Raw genomic sequence first — 20,349 nt, 5'->3', positions numbered from 1 at the left:
GTATATCCTACGTTAAACTGCTTAACTAGACTGTGAGCCCCACGTGGGATAGGGACTGTGTCCAACTTAATTAACTTGTACCTTCCCCAGAGGTTAAAATGTGCTTGATACATAGAAGCGCTTAAAACCAAATAAAAAAGAAAAAAGAAGAGAATCGCACCCGGAACTACTTTTGCTACAGAAATTCTAGAGATGCTTCCCTTCAATCAACAGGAGAACCTATAGGGCAGGGGAAGGGCAGAGTCCTAGGAAGGTCCACAAATGATCAATCCAGGGGATTGATTGAGGGTTTCCTGTGGGCAGAGCACTTTTCTAAGTGCTCGGCAGAGTTCAGTGGACTGTGAAATCAAAGCGGCAGAATGGCAGAGTGCCCAGTTCTGGATGCCACGCTTCCATGTCACAGGCTCACGTGGATGACGGAGAAGGTACCCACAGCCCCGGGGCGATAAAAGTGAGTGGCTATTCCCGGGGCACTCTTGCAAGCTGACACCGGAGAGCTCTAGTCTTTGGTTGGGAAGATCTCCGGTTGGGAAGAACCGCTGAGGCACGAGAAAATGTGCCGAACCCGAAGAGCCTCACGGACCCGCTCCATCTCTTTTCTGGGAAGGAGCATTTAGTGGCTTCCACAGACGATCTCGGGGTTTGGCTAGACTAGATGTTCAACCTAGCAAAAATCAAAAGCCCACAGATGTAGTTCGATTTAGAAATCAGATGAGGCGAAAAATATCCCTTTGTGGTACGTGGGATTCCTTGCGGAGGGGTTATTTTTGGACAGTGCTTGTGGGCAGGAATGAGAAATGTTTCAGGGTGACTCCGGCTGGCAGCTGCCCGTTCCGCAAGGAGCTCGCCTGCCTCCTGCAACTGGCAGGCAAGACATGGCTCCTTTCCCTTGTCCGGCTTTTCGCTGTCAGTCAATTATATTTACTGAGCACTGTGTGCAAAGCACTGGGCTTGGGAGAGTACAATATAACAACGAAAGGACACCTTCCCTGCCCACGATGAACTTACAGTCTAGGGGGGAGGCGGGCATTAATATAAATAAATTCCAGACGTGTACGTAAGTGCTGTGGGGCTGGGAGGAGGGGAAGGGAGCGAGTCAGGGCGACGCAGAAGGCAGTGGGAGAAGAGGAAAGGGGAGCTTAGCCTGGGAAGGCCTCTTGGAGGAGGTGGGCCTTTGATTAAGCTTTGAATGGTGAGGAGAGTAAGTGTCTGTTGGATATGAGGAGGGAAGGCGTTCCAGACCAGAGGCAGGACGTGGGCGAGAGGTCGGCGGGGAGATGGACGAGATGGAGGTAGGGTGAGAAGGTTGGTGTCAGAGGAGCGAAGCGTGCGGGCCGGAGTGTAGTAGGAGAGTAGCGAGGTGAGATAAGAGGGAGCGAGGGGATCGACTGCTTTGAAGAATGCTAGTTGAGGGCAGTACCACTTTTCTCTCTTCTACTAGGGCCAGCATCTTCACTTCCCAGTCACACTGGGTGCACCGCACTGACCTGAACACTGATTTTTTTTTTGCAAAAGAGAAGGGTCCGTACTCCAGGGAGTCCTGAGGAAAGACTACGCAACGCCCAAGGCTAATCAGCTGTTCAGTGTTTTCTGGTGGATGAAAGTCACTCACTGACAGGTAAGAGGCGGACGAAATGACCGGACCACGGTGCGCTGTTTTACCTCAAAACCACGCGGCTGGAAGCCATGATGGCAGCCTACAGACCTACAACGTATGCCGGCATTTTGTGGCCAAATATCTCGATTTGACTGCCAGGCTAATTAAGCAAAAATAAAGAAATGTAAAACTTGAAATACCATCCCTTTGGCTGTAGAAAGCGCACACAAATGAAACAAACGTCTCAACTGCAAAAATGCCGTTTTCAAAAAGACCGCTCACTGACCATTAAAGAACTTTCTCCTCTTAAAAAAATACTGCTGACCGATGCAGTCATCAGCTGATGCCCAGCCCGGCAGCTGCTGACCCCTTGGAGATTGGTTGGGTGAGAATAATAATAACTGTGGTATTTGTTAAGTGCTTACTACCTGCCAGGCACTGTATTAAACGCTGGGGTGGATCCAAGCAAACCAGGTTGGACACAGTCCCCGTCCCACGTGGGGCTCACGGTCTCAATCCCCATTTTACAGATGAGGGAACTGAGGCCCAGAGAAGTGAAGTGAAGGTCACACAACAAATGAAGCGGGGTGGTCTAGTGGATAGAGCAGGGGCCCGGGAGGCAGGACTGGGGTTCGAATCCCCGTACCGCCCCTTGTCTGCTGTGCGTAAGTAACCTCGGGCAAAGTCTCTTAACCTCTCTGTGCCTCAGTTCCCTCATCTGTAAAATGGTGATTGAGACTGTGAGCCACATGTGGGACAGGGACTGTGTCCAACCCGGCCATCTTGTATCTACCCCAGCGTTTAGTACGGTGCACGGCACCGAGCAGCTGCTTGAGAAGCCACAGCTGCCCGAGAAGCAGCGTGGCTTAGTGGAAAGAGCCCGAGCTTGGGAGTCCGAGGTCGTGGGTTCTAATCCCGGCTCTGCCACTTCTCAGCTGTGTGACCTCGGGCAGGTCACTTAATTTCTCTGTGCCTCAGTGACCTCATCTGTCAAATGGGGATGAAGACTGTAAGCCCCAGCTGGGACAACTTGATGACCTTGTATCTCCCCCAGTGTGTTAGAATAGTGCTTTGCACATAGTAAGCGCTTAAATACCAACATTATCATTATGACTATGATCAAGTGGAGGAGCCGGGATTAGAACCCACAACTTTCTGACTCCCAGGCCGATGGTCCATCCGCTACGCCAGGCGGCTCGTGACCCCATTGGGATCGACTCCTGCCCAGACGCCGCCGGGACCCAGACTTGGCAGCCGTAATAATAACAATAACGTTGATATTTGTTAATCGCTTACTATGTGCAGACCACTGTTCTAAGCGCTGGGGTGGATACAGGGTAATCGGGTCGTCCCACGTGAGGCTCACAGTCTTCATCCCCATTTTACAGGTGAGGTAACTGAGGCCCAGAGAAGTGAAGTGACTCGCCCACAGTCACACAGCTGACGAGTGGCAGAGCCGGGATTCGAACCCGTGAACTCCGACTCCCAAACCCGGGCTCTTTCCACTGAGCCAAGCTGCTGCCGTGGGAAGGAGGGAGCGGGAGGAGAGAAGCTGAGTGCATATTAAATGTCCTCCTTTGTTCTGGCCTTAAGCAGAAGGCATTTAAAGGATGTTTACCTTTCCCAGAGAGTCAGTGGCTCCCACCTGGAGCTCGGCCGGCAGGCTCCTGGGCCACCGGCAGGCCTCGCCGCGAAGAGAATTGAAAAGAATTAAAGATTCGGTGGGCTTAACCGCAAATTTCTCCAGTCTGGCCACGCCTGGACCCGCGTTAAGTCAGGTTGGGCCCTGAAATTCGACCCCAACACGGCTCGGAGACCCGGGAGATGTGTCTTTCTTTCCCGGCGGGGCCTCCTCCCTTCTCTGAGGCAGATGTGGGCTGTAATGAAATAATAGTAGGGGGTCCCGGCGGCTGGCCCGGCTTGGACTCTGCAGCCTCCAGCCACATGTGTACAGAGGGTAGGAGGAACGTGCGGGGCCAAGGGCCCAGGAATCGGGAGGCACGCGGACCGCGGTCACACGGAAAAGCCTGCTCGGGGCTTCCTCCGGTTCCCTGTCAATCAACCAGTGGCATTCACCGAGCGCCTGCTACGCGCAGAGCCCTGTACTGAGCGCCGCGCCATCGCCAACTCCCACCCGCTCCCCCAATCCGCTGAAAAGACTGCCTTGCCGGGGCCTGAATTGAAGCAGATTTCCCTTCCGCAGAAATGCGGGGCAGCCTAAGCTCACCGCGGGCAGGGAATGTGCCTTTTTTATTGTTATTCTCTCCCGAGCGTTCGGCACAGTGCTCTCCACACCGTTAAGAGCTCAAAAAATAAGACTAATTTGATGTTAGGAAATAGCTCCTAATAGTCATTCATTCATTCAACAGTATTTATTGAGTGCTTACTATGTGCAGAGCACTGTACTAAGCACTTGGAATAATACACTAATGCCCCAACATAAAATGTCATACATTACTTATTCAATCGTATTTCTTGAGCGCTGACTGGGTGCAAAGCCCCGTACCAACTGCTTAGCACTTACGGGGCGACAATTCGATTCTGAGCCGGCAAATACAATCTGCCTTCAAAAATTGCAATCTTTTTGTTTCCTACGTAGAGAGCCAGTCTGAACAAATTCAACCTCACAATCGCTGGAAAGAAACTTTTAGAAACTTTTTGCCCGTTAGTGAATGTCACCCTGGTGTTTTAGTCGGCGGGTCCGGTTTCTGAGACGGTGAGTCGCTTTTTGGGCAGTCGATCGGATCAGCGTGGTTATTTTAGTTCGTTTTCTCCGAATCTGTCGTTCACCTGAAGTACCGCGACAGAAATAGCAGTAATAATACATGAAGCCATTTGGATTTCTCCAGCACCTTCCTTCCAAACGGCTACAATCTCACGGGACTGCGTTGATCGTTCCAAAGGCAAAGGTGGAGATCATTTTTTCTCTGCACCGCCATTTCGAGAAAAGGGAATCTTTTCCCAATTCTCCCCCGGGATACAATACGGTCTGACCAGTGGAGAACGGCAATGAAACGTCTTCCGTTTGTTCTCCTCTCTTAATATCTTTGGCCGGGCCAAGGTCAAAGCTTTGATCTTAAAAAGAAAGCCGGAGTTTAGCCTTATACAAAGGGGAGTCGGCCGGACTGGCTTCCCATTGCTTTCCCCTCAAATTTGCAGGAATGCCAAAGGTCCGACTCCCTCCCGGTTTCCAGTGGGAATCAGGAGAGTCCCGGAGGGAAAATCTAAAACCAACCAGTACCAGACGAGCCTCTGAGTAAATACCACATCTCGTTTACTGTTCACCCCCCCAGTCGGCGAGTTCCTTTGGTTAAAATGTGTTTCTTATTACTCCCTGCTGGCCGGGATTTTTCCGCCCCCCCCCCCTTTTCTTTTCCCATTTCTTCAGGTTGAAACCCGCTGCCCTGACTTTCAAGCTCTCCAAGTAATAATAATAATAATAATGTTGGAATTTGTTAAGCGCCTACTATGTGCAGAGCACTGTTTTAAGCGCTATTGCCTTTTATTTATTCATTTATTTATTTATTGCCATTGTTCTTATCTGTCTCCCCCGATTAGACTGTGCTCCCGTCAAAGGGCAGGGACTGTCTCTATCTAATGTTGGTATTTGTTAAGCGCTTACTATGTGCACAGCACTGTTCTAAGCGCTGGGGTAGACACGGTCATCAGGTTGTCCCACGTGGGGCTCACAGTCTTCATCCCCATTTTACAGATGAGGGAACTGAGGCCCAGAGAAGTGAAGTGACTTGCCCACAGTCACACGGCCGACAAGTGGCAGAGCTGGGATTCGAACTCATGAGCCCTGACTCCAAAGCCCATGCTCTTTCCACTGAGCCACGCTGCTATCTGTTACCCATCTGTCCATTCCAAGCGCTTAGTACAGTGCTCTGCACATTGTAAGCGCTCAATAAATACTATTGAATGAATGAATGAAGCGCTGGGGTAATCAGAGTAATCAGGTTGTCCCACGTGAGGCTCACAGTCTTCACCCCCATTTTCCAGATGAGGTCACTGAGGCCCAGAGAAGTGAAGTGACTTGCCCACAGTCACCCAGCTGATCCGGAATTCGAACCCCTGACCTCTGACTCCCAAGCCCGGGCTCTTTCCACTGAGCCACGCCGCTTCTCTACAGGATCTGCACCAGGGCTGGGGTCCGATACGGGAGAGGGAAAAGAGGCCTGTACACTCAATTATGGGCAGGGAACTCGTCTGCAAATTATCTTCTATCGTACTCTCCCAAGCGCTTAGCACGGTGCCCCGCACATAGTAAGCGCTCAGTGAAAATCATTGATTGATTGCGGGCAAAGGGATAAGGGAAATGGGAAAGGGAAAGGGAAGGAGAGGGAAGGGAAGATGTCTCTGGCTCAGTGGGAGGGAAGGGGATCTGACTGGCAAGGAGATTGTTGAGGGTCATCACTTAATAAGAACCATAAATAATAATACTAATAATGGCATTTGTTCATTCATTCAATCGTATTTATTGAGCGCTTACTCTGTGCAGAGCACCGTACTAAGCGCTTGGATCGGGCAATTCGGCAACAGATAGAGACAATCCCTGCCCAACCACTGGCTCGCAGTCTACAAGCGCTTAGTACAGCGCTCTGCACAGAGTAAGCGCTCAATAAATACGATTGAATGAATAAGCGGGGGAGACGGACAACAGAACGAAACAGAACAAGTTAAGCGCTTACTACGTGCAAGGCACCGTACTAAGCGCTGGGGTCGATACAAGCAAATCAGGGTGGACACAGTCCCTGTCCCACGTGGGGCTCACAGCCTCCACCCCCATTTTACAGATGAGGTCACTGAGGGACAGGGAAGTGAAGTGACCTGCCCAAAGTCACCCAGCGGATAAGGGGTGGAGCCGGGATTAGAACCCATGACCTTCCGACGCCCAGGCTCGGGCTCTATCCATTACGCCGTGCTGCTTCTCTAGTACGTGGGCTCTAAGCAGCGTGGCTTAGTGGAAAGAGCCCGGGCTTGGGAGTCAGAGGTCATGGATTCGAGTCCCTGACTCTGCCCCTTGTCAGCTGTGTGACTGTGGGCAAGTCACTTCACTTCTCTGTGCCTCAGTTACCTCATCTGTAATACGGGGATCACGAGCGTAAGCCCCACGTGGGACAACGCGATGATCTTGTATCTCCTCCGGCGCTTAGAACAGTGCTGGGCACAGAGTAAGTGCTTAATACCAACATTATTATTATTATCATTATTATTAATCGCAGCTCTGCCACTTGTCTGCTGTTTGACCTTGGGCAAGCCGCTTCACTTCTCTGGGCCTCAGTTCCCTTATCTGCAAAACGAGGGTTGAGACGGTGAGGCCCAGGTGGGACAGGGACGGTGCCCAACCCGATTGGCTTGGATCCACCCCAGCGCTTAGTCCAGTGCCCGGCACATAGGAAGCGCTTAAACACCATCATTATAATCGTTATTATTGTCATTCTCTGGGCCTCAGTTGCCTCATCTGCAAGATGAGGACTGAGACTCTGAGCCCCAGGTGGGACAGGGGCCGCGGCCAACCCGACCGCTTTATATCCACCCTAGCGTTTAGTACGGTGCCCGGCACATGGTAAGCGCTTAAACACATCGTTATAATCATTATTATTGTCATTCTCTGGGCCTCAGTTCCCTCATCTGTAAAATGAGGGTTGAGACTGTGAGCCCCAGGTGGGACAGGGACTGTGCTCACCCTGATCAGCTTGGATCCACCCCCGCGCTTAGTCCAGTGCCTGGCACATAGTAAACGCTTAACAAACACCACCTTTACTATCATTAATATTATTCTCCGGGCCTCAGTTCCCTCATCTGCAAAACGGGGGTGCGACGGTGAGCCGCCGGTGGGACAGGGGACTGTGTCCAACCCCACTGGCAGCCCAGCGCTTAGTCCAGTGCTTGGCACGTAGTAAGCGCTTAACACCATCATTATAATCATTATTACTGTCATTCTCCGGGCCTCAGTTCCCTCATCTGCAAAACGGGGGTGAAGACTCTGAGCCCCACAATGGGACTGGGGACTGTGTCCAACCCCAACTCAGTTGGAGGCAGCCCATCATTCTAATTATGATAAACACCATCATTATAATCATTTATTATTATAAACCCCATCATTATAATCACGATTGCTGTCCTTCTCTGGGCCTCAGTTCCCTCATCTGCAAAACGAGGGTTGCCCCTGTGAGCCCCACGTTGGACACGGACTGCGTCCAACCCCATTAGCTTGTCTCCATCCCAGCGCTTATCCCAGTGCTTGGCACATAGTAAGCGCTTAACCCCATCATTATAATCATGATTATTGTCCTTCTCTGGGCCTCAGTTCCCTCATCTGCAAAAACGAGGGTTGCCCCTGTGAGCCCCACGTTGCACAGGGCCTGCGTCCAACCCCATTAGCTTGGCTCCACCCCAACGCTTAGTCCAGTGCTTGGCACATAGTAGGCGCTTAACCCCATCATTATAATTATTATTATTATTGTCCTTCTCTGGGCCTCAGTTCCCTCATCTGCAAAAACGAGGGTTGCCCCTGTGAGCCCCACGTTGCACAGGGCCTGCGTCCAACCCCATTAGCTTGGCTCCACCCCAACGCTTAGTCCAGTGCTTGGCACATGGTAAGCGCTTAACCCCATCATTATAATTATTATTATTATTGTCCTTCTCTGGGCCTCAGTGCCCTCATCTGCAAAACGATTAGCCTGGCTCCACCCCGGCGCCTATCCCAGTGCTCGGCCCATCCTCAGCGCTTCCCAAACGCCATCACGATGATTCTTCTTCTCTGGGCCTCAGTTCCCTCACCTGCGAAACGGGGACTGCGACCGCCCCAGGGGTCGGGTGCAACCCCATTAGCTTGCCTCCTCCCCGCAGCGCTCGGAACAGTGCTCTGCACATGGCTGTGCTGCTTCGCTGGGCCTCAGGTCCCCTCCTCTGCAAAACGAGGGTGGAGACCGTGAGGCCCAACGCTTAGTGCAGTGTGCGGGCCGGGGGAGGAGGCCCGCCCCGCGCCATGTTGGAGCCCGCCCGCTCGGCACTACTCACCCGCCGCCAACGCCGACAGCGCCGACAACGCCGCCAACGGCAGGAGGACGCCGCCCGACGGCCCCCGACGCCGGGCGGACGCCGGCTCCATGCTCCGGAACGCTCCCCGGCGGTTCCCAACGGTCGCGGACGGTCCCGAACGGTCGCGGACGGTCCCGAACGGCGAACCGAGCGCCGCTCCGACCCTGGGCCGCCGCCGCCGCCGCCGCCGCCGCCGCCGCCGCTTCTCATTGGCTCTGGGGCTGAGGCCACGCCCCCCGCCCTCCACGCGCCGGCGCGGGACACGCCCCCCAACGGTCGAGGCCCCGCCCCCTTTGCGCACGTGACCCTCCGCCCCCGGGTCGGCCCCGCCCCTTTGCGCCCGTGACCCCGCCCCCTACCCGATCGGGCCCCGCCTCTTTGCGCACGAGACCCCGCCCCCTGCTCGTCCGGGCCCCGCCTCCTTTGCACACGTGACTCCACCCCCTGGTCGTACGGCCCCGCCCCCCGATCGGGTCCCGCCCCCTTGCGCACGAGACCCCGCCCCCTGCTCGTCCGGGCCCCGCCCCCTTTGCACACGAGACCCCGCCTCCTGCTCGTCCGGCCCCGCCTCCTTTGCACACGGGACCCCGCCCCCTGCTCGTCCGGGCCCCGCCTCCTTTGCACACGTGACCCGCCCCCTGCTCGTAGGCCACGCCCCCCGATCGGGCCCCGCCCCCTTGAGCACGAGACCCCGTCCCCTGCTCGTCCGGGCCCCGCCTCCTTGGCACACGTGACTCCGCCCCCTGCTCGTCCGGGCCCCGCCTCCTTGGCACACGTGACTCCGCCCCCTGCTCGTCCGGGCCCCGCCTCCTTGGCACACGTGACCCCACCCCCGGTCGTGCGCCCCCGCCCCCCTGATCGGGCCCCGCCCCCTTGCGCACGAGACCCCGCCCCCTGCTCGTCCGGGCCCCGCCTCCTTGGCACACGGGACCCCCACCCCCTGGTCGTGCGGCCCCGCCCCCCGATCGGGCCCCGCCCCCTTGCGCACGAGACCCCGCCCCCTGCTCGTCCGGCCCCGCCTCCTTTGCACACGGGACCCCGCCCCCTGCTCGTCCGGGCCCCGCCTCCTTTGCACACGTGACCCCACCCCCGGTCGTGCGCCCCCGCCCCCCGATCGGGCCCCGCCCCCTTGCGCACGAGACCCCGCCCCCTGCTCGTCCGGCCCCGCCTCCTTTGCACACGGGACCCCGCCCCCTGCTCGTCCGGGCCCCGCCTCCTTTGCACACGTGACCCCACCCCCTGTCGTGCGCCCCCGCCCCCCGATCGGGCCCCGCCCCCTTGCGCACGAGACCCCGCCCCCTGCTCGTTCGGGCCCCGCCCCCTTTGCACACGAGACCCCGCCCCCTTGATCGTACGGCCCCGCCCCCGATCGGGCCCCGCCCTCTTGAGCACGAGACCCCGCCCCCTGCTCGTCCGGGCCCCGCCTCCTTTGCACACGTGACCCCCACCCCCTGGCCCTCCGGGCCCCGCCCCTTTGCACACGTGACCCGCCCCCTGCTCGTCCGGGCCCCGCCCCTTTGCACGTGACCCCGCCCCCACCGTCCGGCCCCGCCCCCGATCCTCCGGACCCCGCCCCCTCTGCACACGCGACCCCCCGCCCCCGGCCGTCCGGGCCCCGCCCCTGTGCACACGTGACCCCGCCCCCTGGATCTACATCCATAAAACAATAATAATAATAATAATAATAATTTCGGTATTTGTTAAGCGCTTACTATGTGCCAAGCACTGTTCTAAACACTCGGTAGATACCAGGTAAAGAAGTTGTCCCACATGGGCCTCACAGTCTTCACCCCCATTTTCCAGATGGGGCAACTGAGGCGCAGAGAAGTGAAGGGATTGGCCCAAAGTCACACACAGCTAATGAGTGGCGGAGCCAGGATTAGAACCCATGACCTCTGACTCCCCAGCCCACACTCTTGCCACTGAGCCACCCTGCTTCTCTATGATATAGTAGGTGCTTTAAAAGTGTCGTTATCATTATTATCCTCCGGTTAGACTGTGAGTCCATCGCTGGGCAGGGATGGTCTCTATCTGTTGCCCAATTGCACATTCCAAGCGTTTAGTACAGTGCTCTGCACATAGTAAGCGCTCAATAAATACTTTTGAATGAATTATTCATTCACCGCATGTACGGTGACACAGAATCATCCCCAGAAGCCCAAAGAGGAGGCCACTCCAGCGGAGAAGCAGCGTGGCTCAGTGAAAAGAGCCCGGGCTTGGGAGTCAGAGGTCATGGGTTCGAATCCCGGCTCTCTCACTTGTCAGCTGTGTGACTGTGGGCAAGTCACTTCACTTCTCTGGGCCTCAGTTACCTCATCTGTCAAATGGGGAATCGATTGTGAGCCTCACGTGGGACGACCTGATTCCCCTGTATCTCCCCCAGCGCTTAGAATAGCATTTTGCACATAGTAAGCGCTTAACAAATACCAACATCATTATTATTATCGATATCGGTGATCGGGAACAAGCCACGGGAGAGGACAGTGGGAGGAGGGGGTTGGAGGAATTCCTGGGAAAAGGACGAGGAGACGGAGAAAGGAAATGAAAGATGGGCAGAAACTGAGGGGAGAGAAACCCGTGACTTTCAGAGACCTTGTCACTTCTGGGCCCGTGTGTTATGAAAGAAATAATAGCCGAGTTATAAAACAAAAATTAGCCTTATATTCTCTTTACAGTAATGAAAGCCTGCCGTGCTATTGTAATTTAGACTTTATAGTCGCATTACAAAGTAGGAATTACTTAACATCGTCGGGAGCCATTATCCTGAAACAGACACGGTCGTTGAATAAACAACCTCATTCCCCTCGGTTTGAAGTAGGGTCGGGAGGCCTGGTTTGAATTCTGATGCCTTTCATTTTTAAACCAAAACAACGTGGATTTTTCCCACTAGCTTTAGACCGCTCTTGGAAATCGGACCCCCGAGGCCCCCGGGGAGCAGTCCGGGCAGCCTCGAGCAGGAGACTCTGTGAGCCGGCGAAGGGCGGAGCGGGGCAAACCCTTTTCCAGACGGGATCCGGGAATCATTCAGACATCACGGCGGTCAAGGCCCAGGGCGGCCGTGGCGACCGCGGGGGTCCCGAGGACCGCCGGGAATCCCATGCCCAGGATTCGTCGTCCCTTTGGAGACGGAGCGGGAGATTTTCCCCAAGGGGTTGGCTTCCTCGAAGCTCTTCCTCGGGCCTTGCCAGAGCCTGGGCTCCAGATCTGGACTTGAACCTGGACCGGGGCTTGTTTCTTCCTTCCCGTGGCTGAGGAGGCCGACGGACTCCTCCGCGAGGGAGTTGGCCGAGCGTTTCAGAGACCGGTTTCTCTTGTAGCGGCCTGGTGGTTCTTTCAATCTGTTTCTCTGTTCCTGAATTGCGGCGGCATTCGCGACACGTGCAAGTGTTTTCCGCCGACTTTTAAGCTCGGATCCCGTCTCTTCGACGTTCCGGGGAATTGATTTTCTGCCGCGGCATTTCGGCACCATTCTGGAATAAGGGAAAGGGAGACGGACGTTCCTGCGGCAGGAAGAACGCGGGACCCGGGAATCGGGGGGCCCGAGTTCTAGTCCCGGCTCTGCCACCCACCTGCGGTGTGACCTTAGGCAAGTCACTTAACCTCTCTGTGTCTCGGTTTCCTCGCCTGCCTAAAAGGGATTAAACATCCATTCCCCCTCCCTTTCGGGCTGGTTATCTGATTAGCTGGTATCTACACCAGCGCTTGGCCCCTAGGAAGCATTTAGTAAATATCCTGATTACTTAAAACAGTGCTTGGCCCACGGTGAGCGCTCAATAAATACGACTGAACGAATGGAGGATGGCGGACGGAAACAACCAGAAGAGGGAAGAAAAAGTTTTTTCCAGTTCAACTGTCAGAAAGACAGTTCTGCTTTGCTTCTCTGTGTTTACACTGGGAAATATGAAATCGATCTGTGTGGGAGCCGCGAGCGTCGGGCCAAAATGTGAACTGCCGGTCTTCTGGAGATCGGCTTGTTTCTACAACGATAGAGAGGGCCAGATTTCTAGGATTCGTTTCTTTATCGACGACCACGCGGTGTGGTGAGGGTGGTTTCCGGAACTTAATTAAAGAACTCTTTAAGGCTTCGGGGAATTTTCTGGAAGGTTCTTGGTGTCGTCCACTGGTAGGTGAGCTCGATTCTCCCTCCAAGGAGAGAAGGCCACAGGAAGCGGCGTGACCTAGAGGAAAGAGCATGGGCCTGAGAGTCAGAGGACCTGGGTTCTCATCCCCGCTCTGCCACGTGGCCTTGGGCAAGCCGCTTCACTTCTCTGTGCCTCAGTTTCCTCAACTATAAAATGGGGATTGAATTCCTGTGCTCCCTCCTACCGTGAGCCCCACGCAGGTGAGAGGCTGTGTCCACTTCAATTAACCTGTACCTACCCCGACGCTTAGAATGGTGTTTGACAAAGAGCAAGCTCTTAAATAGCATAAAAAAAAGCCAGGGTCTGCCAGTTTGCGACGCCCTGAGACCGCCCTCCCTGGACATATGGGAAGAGCAACCATTCCAAGCTTGGGCCTTGGGAAGAGGGCATCCACTCCTCTTCCGTCTTGCAGTTTGCAGCATTTTTGGGGGGTGGGGCCCAGGCCCCTCTCTAGGAAAGGCTCTGGGACATACCCATTGGGTTCCAAAAAAATGGATTCCTCGGGGTCGTGGGAACGGTTGTCATCCTTGCTTGGGGTTAGAGGGAAATGGCCCTCATGGCTAGGCCTAGACCTTCTAACATCAAAATTCTTCCCTCTACTATCCCACGACCGACCTCTCACCCATTAATCTCCTCAATCCCTTTCGAGGCTTCTAACAGCATAACTCTTCCCTCTTCAACACTCCCTTTGAAAATCCAGGATGGACCTCTGGTCCCTGGAATGTCTCCAAGCCTTTCTTAAATCTATCGATATTATCTGCTTCCGTGACTTTCAGTGATCATAAATCCCATAAGCTTACCTCTACCCTCCAAGCATACAATTTTTTTTTTCTCTTTTGGTTTGTATAGAACCTATGACTTTCAGGTTTCGGTAGGTGCCCCCTCAATCCTGACGTTGTAGCAGGACCCTGTCCTCACCCTTCATCACTTCGTAAACACTAATCCCGTCCTGTCTCCGGCTTCATCTCTCCAGCGAGAAAAATTCAAAATTCAAATTCAGAATTCAAATACAGAGTTGGTAGACTGTAACCCCATCTTCCCTCTTAGACTTTGTATTATTATTTAAAAATCTGGCCTGATTTCCACTTGGCTTCCCCATTTGTCCTTCGGATCTCTGTAGCACTCTAGGGTTAACCAACTTGCCAATTCATTACTTTTCCCGTTCTCTCCTTGCACTGGAAGAGTCTGTCCTTGAGCCGGCAGAACTGTCTCTTCTTGAGGAACATCCAGCTTTCTTGGATTCCTCTGCCTCGCAAGCTTTTCTTCAACCAACTCCATCCTATTTGCCTGCTGCCTTCTTCCCCGACCTCAACTCCCTTCCCTGACCCTAAACCCTCTCCCTCCTCCTCCTCCTCGAGATGTCAGGGGGGATGAGGGCAAGAGAGACGGAAGAGATAAGAGGAGAGCTGGGGTGGGACTGAGGGCCTTCAGAGAGTTGGGAAAGGGGGTCGATTTCAATGGAAGGAGCGGACAGGCTTGTTCTTCTCAAATCCCACGCCGGTATTGATGTTAGAAGGTACGTTCTAAGCAAACAGAAGGAAACATGCCTTCACACGCTGGCTGGGAAGCATATGGAATTCCTTCCGACAGGAAGTTAGGCGGCTGAAAACACCAGTGTGTTCAAAAGGGGTTGGATATTTATGGGTGGGTGAGGAGAGGGAGAGCTAGGGATGGCAGAGGGAGAAGTGGGAGACGTTAGATGACTGGAAAGCGCGCTGACCAGGGGGTCCCGACTTGGGCGGGATGGTCCGGAAACTTCGGGAGGGAGGAGGGAGAAAGGGGCAGAGCTGTGAGAGAAGAGGTTCGGGTGGCACCTCGAGCTCCAGGCCTGGCATCGGAGATGTCGGGGGGACCCCCGACTCCCCGGTCAAGCAATGGGGTTCTCCTGCCATAGATTGGGAGTAGGAGGAAGCTCTGTGCCCTGCCAACAGCCCAGGTGGGTTTCAGCTACCCGGTCGGACGGGCGGGTGGGTGTTCTGCTTTGGCACTGGGACTGTGCCCCCTAAAACCCAAGGGCAGAGCCTCCACCACCTAGATCATGGCAGCAGTACCATTCGAGCAGGAGGGGCAGGGCCCCCCAGCCCCTTTAATTCTTCCCCCTCAAAAACATTCTCCGCTTCCCCTTCTCTCCCTTTCCACCCCCGGCCTTTTCCATTCCCCATTCTTTTCTTGTTCTCTCTTTTCCCGTTGCCCTAATTTTTAAAAATTAGCCAAGAGCAAGTACTATGATCACTATTAATAAATAGGGTGATGATAGTAACTGTGGTGTTTGTTAAGGCCTTTCTAGGTGCCAGACACTGTACTGAGCACTGTCTGTCCGTCTCCCCCGATTAGACCGGAAGCCCGTCAAAGGGCAGGGATGGTCTCTACCTGTTACCAATTTGTACATTCCAAGTGCTTAGTACAGTGCTCTGCACATAGGAAGCGCTCAATAAATACTATTAAATGGATGAATGAATGAATGCAAGAAAATCAGGTTGGACACAGTCCCTATCTCACATGGGGCTCTCAGTCTAGTAATAATAATAATAATAACTGTGGTATTTGTTAAGCCCTTACTTAACAAATACCACAATTTCTTACCGCAATTGTACCACAAATACCCTAGTCCCTGTCCCACATGGGGCTCGCAGTCTTTATCCCCATTTGACAGATGAATAGATGAGGGCGCAGGGAAGTCAAGTGACTTACCCAAGGTCACACGGCAGACCAGTGGCAGAGCCAGGTCCGTGCTCTATCCACTAGGCCACGCTGCTCGTTCAGCACTTGCTACTTGTCAAGCAGCTCACTGAGCACCGGGGTAGGTATCATGCAATCAGATCGGACACAGTCCCTATCCCACAGGGGGTAAGTTTTAGTCTTTAAAGTGGGAGTGGCCGCTTTAAATGTCTGCTGGGCAGATGAGAGCTTCTGCAATTCGCGCATTAGAATTGCAATTGAACCCCCTCTCCCCCTCCCTCCAGGGCTTGGATTTAACTGGGTTCCTTCTTGCCCCGGCCCTTCGGGCTGAGCCAACTTGGGATCTGACCTCTGTGCCGTGACCCCCATCCAAGCCTAAGCACCTCTCCCACACAGGCCTGTGGACTGGAGGTGAAACGAGTGACGGATAAAGCCATTTAGAGTCTTACATCCAAGATGCCGCTAAGATAAGGCCGGTCCCCAGAAAGGAAATTAAGATCACGGCCCAGATGGGCAGAGTTCCTGAAAGATAAAACCATTAGAGATGCAGGAGTGAAAACCCAGGTCTCGGAGCCGGCCCACACCTCCAGGAATGAAAGCCCCCCTGGACCCCGATGAGCACAAGCCCACTTCCCCTCACGTCCCGCTCCTCAGGGCCCTGGATTCTGGCTCTGGGCTCCTGGCGGGAGAAGCAAAGCCCTCCCCTTTCCCAAACCCCTTGGACCGGAGTCCCTCCCTCTCTCGATCCTGTTGCCCCGCTCAGGGCCGAAAAGTTCATTATTACTTTTATCGGTTTTTCTGCCCAACTTTCCGGCATTTATACCGGCTTCCCTAGGAGCCATAACTTGCAAGGCCAACACACTAAACTCACGGGTCTTACGCGGGGGAGAGGAGGGCGGCTTCTCCTCCCTTTCCTTTGTCCGTCTCCATCATTCATTCAATCGTATTTATTGAGCGCTCACTGTGTGCAGAGCACTGTTCTAAGCGCTTGGAAAGTACAATTTGGCAACAGATGGAGACGATCCCTACCCAACAACAGGCTCACAGTCTAGAAGGGGGAGACAGACAACAAAATAAAACGAGTAGACAGGCATCACTACCATCAAAATAGATAAATAGCATCATAGATAAATGCGCATCCTCCCGGACCCCACGAAGCCAGGCGTGGGTCCCCGTGCCCCAGCTTGGCAGCCGGTCTGCCGTCTCTTAGCGCTTAGTACAGTGCTCTGCATATAGTCAGTGCTCAATAAAAACCATAGATGAATTGATTGATCCTACTTCACTGCGGGCATCTAAATTCTTTTGAGCCCCACCCCAGGGGAAGGTACCCTGGGGAAAGAGGACAGGGTGGCTTGTGGCACGTCCGGCCCTGGACTCTGTGAGTCTCTTTTGTTTGTTTGCTATTTGTTAAACGCTTGCCATGCGCCAGGTACTGTACTAAGCTCTGGAGTAGACAGAAGTTAATCGGGTTGGACGCGGTCCATGTCCCACATGGGGCTCACACTCTTAATCCCCAGTTTAAAGACGAGGTAACGGAGGCACAGAGACGTTAAATGACTTGCTCCGGGTCGCACAGCAGATTGGTGCCGGAGTCGGGATTAGAACCCAGGTCCTTCTGACTCCCGGGCCCATGTTCTACCCATTGGGCCACGCTGCCTCCTGCCTTGACGTAAGGCAGGTCAGTGACAGCCTGGACCAGATTCACTCCAGGAGTGGATATTTCAGCTCCCAGAGGGATGCTCTTCAGAGTTTCCCAGCCAGGAAATTTAGCCCCATTGCCTTGCTCTTCCTGCTCTGCGCAGTGAGCCAACCTAAGATCCCTTCAAGCAACGCCACCCTCAAGGGGCCAATAAATGCCCCTGTGGGACTCTCCCCAGCGCTTAGTACACAGCGCTCAATCAATACGACTGAATGAATGAGTGAGTTTGCAGACTAGTCCTCTGGCAGACTGGCAGAAGGTAACTTCTGAACTTACTGTGGCATTCCTTTTCCGCCTGGGATCCTCTTCGGTCACTAGACTGCTCACCCGGGCAGGGCTTACATGAAGTCTGCCCGTAGTTCTTATTGTAAGATCCAGCAGCACACAGAGTACAGGTGGTTTCAAGCCTGGCACTGTAGCTACCAGGTGGACAGGCCACTGTTCGAAAATAGGAAGACGAGGAGAAAATGAGGTTTCCGTAAGAACGTGGCTCTAACCCCCCAGGTTAATCCACCTCCTCTAGACTGAAAACTCGTTGTGGGCAGGGAACACGTCTACCAGATAGAACACGGGCTTGGGAGTCAGAAGGACCTTCACTTCTCCGGGTCTCAGTTCCCTCTTCTGTAAAATGAGGATTAAGACTGTGAGCCCTGTGTGGGATGGGGACCGTGTCCGACTGCATTACCTTGTACCTATCCCAGCGCTTAGAACAGGGCCTGGCACACAGTAAGGGCTTCCCCAGTACCACACGTCTCAGACACAGACGCCCAAGAAAACCTACCAAAACGAGACTAGGAAGGAAAGACGAGCCGTGCCCGGTTTCCGTTATTTGGTTCATCCTAACTTGGTTTTGGCGGCCCGTCGAGGCGGCCGGGAACCCCAGAAGAGCGGGCCGACTGGGGGCTGACTCACATGGTTGGAAAACCCAGCCGACGCGTTGTGGACAGTCGGAAGAGTGCAGACAAGGAAGATGGGGGCGGGCGTCGTTTTACATCTTTCCTAGGAAATACGGCAGTTGCCAAAATGTCGTTTCCGAACCCACCTCTGACAGTCGGTCGACCACATTAAAAAGAACGGCTCTTCACACAGCCGGGAGAGACAGGTGGCAACGACGCGTTACACGTGTAAATCGCTGCCGTTTTCATAAACATTCTTGTTATTCAAAAAGCCCCTCAGGCATCAACACTTGAACTCCATGGGCGTTTCACTGAGGAGAGACCGGGAAGGCCCCAGCGTGTGGGATTTCTGCTCCTCCCAGGTATCGTCGTTAAAGTCAGAATTAACGGCACTTTGCTTCACAAGCTGGAGTGAGCAGAGCTGGCTCCCCGGCATCATCGGCATCATCACCATCATAATATGTGTTAAGTTATTACTATGTGCCAAGCGCTATAGAAAGCACCAGGGCAATCCAAATGGATCAGACGGAAACTGTGTGGGATTCCCAGCCTAAAGGGGAGGGAGAACAGGTAGCCAATACCCATTTTATAGATGAGGAACTGAGGCACAGAGAAGTGACTTGCCCAAGGTCACACAACGGGCAAATGACTCCCAATCCCGTGGTCTTTCATTCATTCATTCATTCAATAGTATTTATTGAGTGCTTACTATGCGCAGAGCACTGTACTAAGCGCTTGGAATGGACAGTTCGGCGACAGATAGAGTCAATCCCTGCCCAATGATGGGCTTACAGCCTGATCGGGGGAGACAGAGGGACAAAAACAAGACCACATAATCATAATAAATAGAATCAAGGGGATGGACACCTCATTAACAAAATAAATAGGGTAATAAAAATATATATAAATGAGCAAATGAGCACAGTGCTTTCCCTTCTCCCTCTCCCTTCTGCATCGCCCTCGCACCTGGATTTGCTCCCTTTATTCACCCCTCCCTCGGCCCCTCAGCGCCTATGTCCACCTCCGCAATCTCTTTATTTATATTAATGTCAACCTCCCCCTCTAGACTTTAAGCTCATTGTGGGCAGGGGACATATCTAACAACACTGTTAGATTGCGATATCGTATTCTCCCAAGTGCTCAGTACAGCGCTCAGGGCACAGCGAGCGCTCGATAAATACGACTTAGCGATCGCGGTGCGCCAGCCCCAAAATACCCCACCCTCCCTCATTCATTCATTCAATCAATCGTTTTATTGAGCGCTGACTGTGTGCACAGCACTGTACTAAGCGCTTGGAATGGACAATTTGGCACCAGATAGAGACCGTCCCTGCCCAACGATGGGCTCACGGTCTAAAAGGGGGAGAGAGACGGACAGCAGAACGAAACAAGTAGTCAGGCATCGATACCATCAAAATAGAGCCATAGGGTCATAGCGAGGGACACATCGTTAATCGAATAAATAGATGGTCAAGTCGGGGGTCTGGAACTGGACTGGGGCAGGCCGGGGAGGAAAGGCAGGGGAAGAAGAGTGAGGTGGAGGAGCAGGAAGTGGAAAGAAGGAGGAGGAGGAGGGATGTAGAGTTCCACTGAAGGGTTTTGTGGCTTTTCTCAGCGGAGAGTTATTTGGTGGAAGAAGCAGAAGAGGGAGCCAAATGACAAGAAAAGAAATATCTCCCGGGCCTCGGGGCCACCTGTGCCCAAGGGCACCAATTTTGAGACCCAAGGTGGGAGGCGGTGCCGCTTCAGGGCCGCGCGGAGCCAGCGCTGCTACCCGGCCAGACGGGGACGGCGCCTGATCTGATAGCTTCTATCAGTACTTGGTACATTCTTGGCTCATAGTAAGCCCTTCTAGATCAGAGTTATTATTATTATCATTACCCTATTAATAATAATAGTAATAAAGCCCCCATGCTGGGGGCTTCGTCCTCGAAACCGTAAGCTCGCTGCCCGCTGACTCTGTTACACTGTGCTCTCCCGAGAGCTTCCTGAGAAGCGGCGGAGCTCAGTGGAAAGAGCCCGGGCTTGGGAGTCAGAGGTCGTGGGTTCTAATCTTGGCCCCGCCGCTCGTCTGCTGGGTGACCTGGGGCGAGTCACTTCACTTCTCTGAGCCTCAGTCACCTCATCTGGAAAGTGGGGATTAAGACCGTGAACTTAACCTGATTAGCTTGTATCGACCCCGGCGCTTAGAACTGGTGCTTGGCACAAAGTAGGCGCTTGACAAATCATCATTATTTTTATACAGTGCACTTCACAGAGTAAGCGCTCAATAAATACCAGTTAGTGGCT

At 53.9% G+C, this 20,349-nt stretch overlaps 2 protein-coding genes across 2 annotated transcripts in view; both read right to left on the bottom strand.

Moving 5' to 3' along the window:
- Positions 1-8,815, bottom strand: part of RECK (reversion inducing cysteine rich protein with kazal motifs) — a 56,764-nt gene extending 47,949 nt beyond the window's left edge. Inside the window, exon 1 of the mRNA XM_029053941.2 lies at positions 8,624-8,815. Coding sequence (XP_028909774.1) covers positions 8,624-8,714 — 91 coding nt within the window. The 5' untranslated portion in view covers positions 8,715-8,815. The remainder of the gene's footprint in view (positions 1-8,623) is intronic.
- A 2,467-nt stretch (positions 8,816-11,282) lies between these two features.
- The window catches only part of LOC103168609 (zona pellucida-binding protein 2-like), a 33,807-nt gene continuing 24,740 nt past the window's right edge, over positions 11,283-20,349 (bottom strand). The window contains exons 8-10 of the mRNA XM_039910663.1: positions 17,441-17,602; positions 15,915-15,987; positions 11,283-12,114 (exon numbers count right to left, since the gene is read on the bottom strand). Coding sequence (XP_039766597.1) covers positions 11,685-12,114; positions 15,915-15,987; positions 17,441-17,602 — 665 coding nt within the window. The 3' untranslated portion in view covers positions 11,283-11,684. The remainder of the gene's footprint in view (positions 12,115-15,914; positions 15,988-17,440; positions 17,603-20,349) is intronic.

This window comes from Ornithorhynchus anatinus, chromosome X3 (assembly GCF_004115215.2).
Source record: "Ornithorhynchus anatinus isolate Pmale09 chromosome X3, mOrnAna1.pri.v4, whole genome shotgun sequence".
In the NCBI taxonomy this organism is placed as follows: Eukaryota; Metazoa; Chordata; class Mammalia; order Monotremata; family Ornithorhynchidae; genus Ornithorhynchus; species Ornithorhynchus anatinus.
The sequence above is the reverse complement of the archived record's forward strand: the minus strand, read 5'-3'. Positions and strand labels throughout refer to the sequence as shown.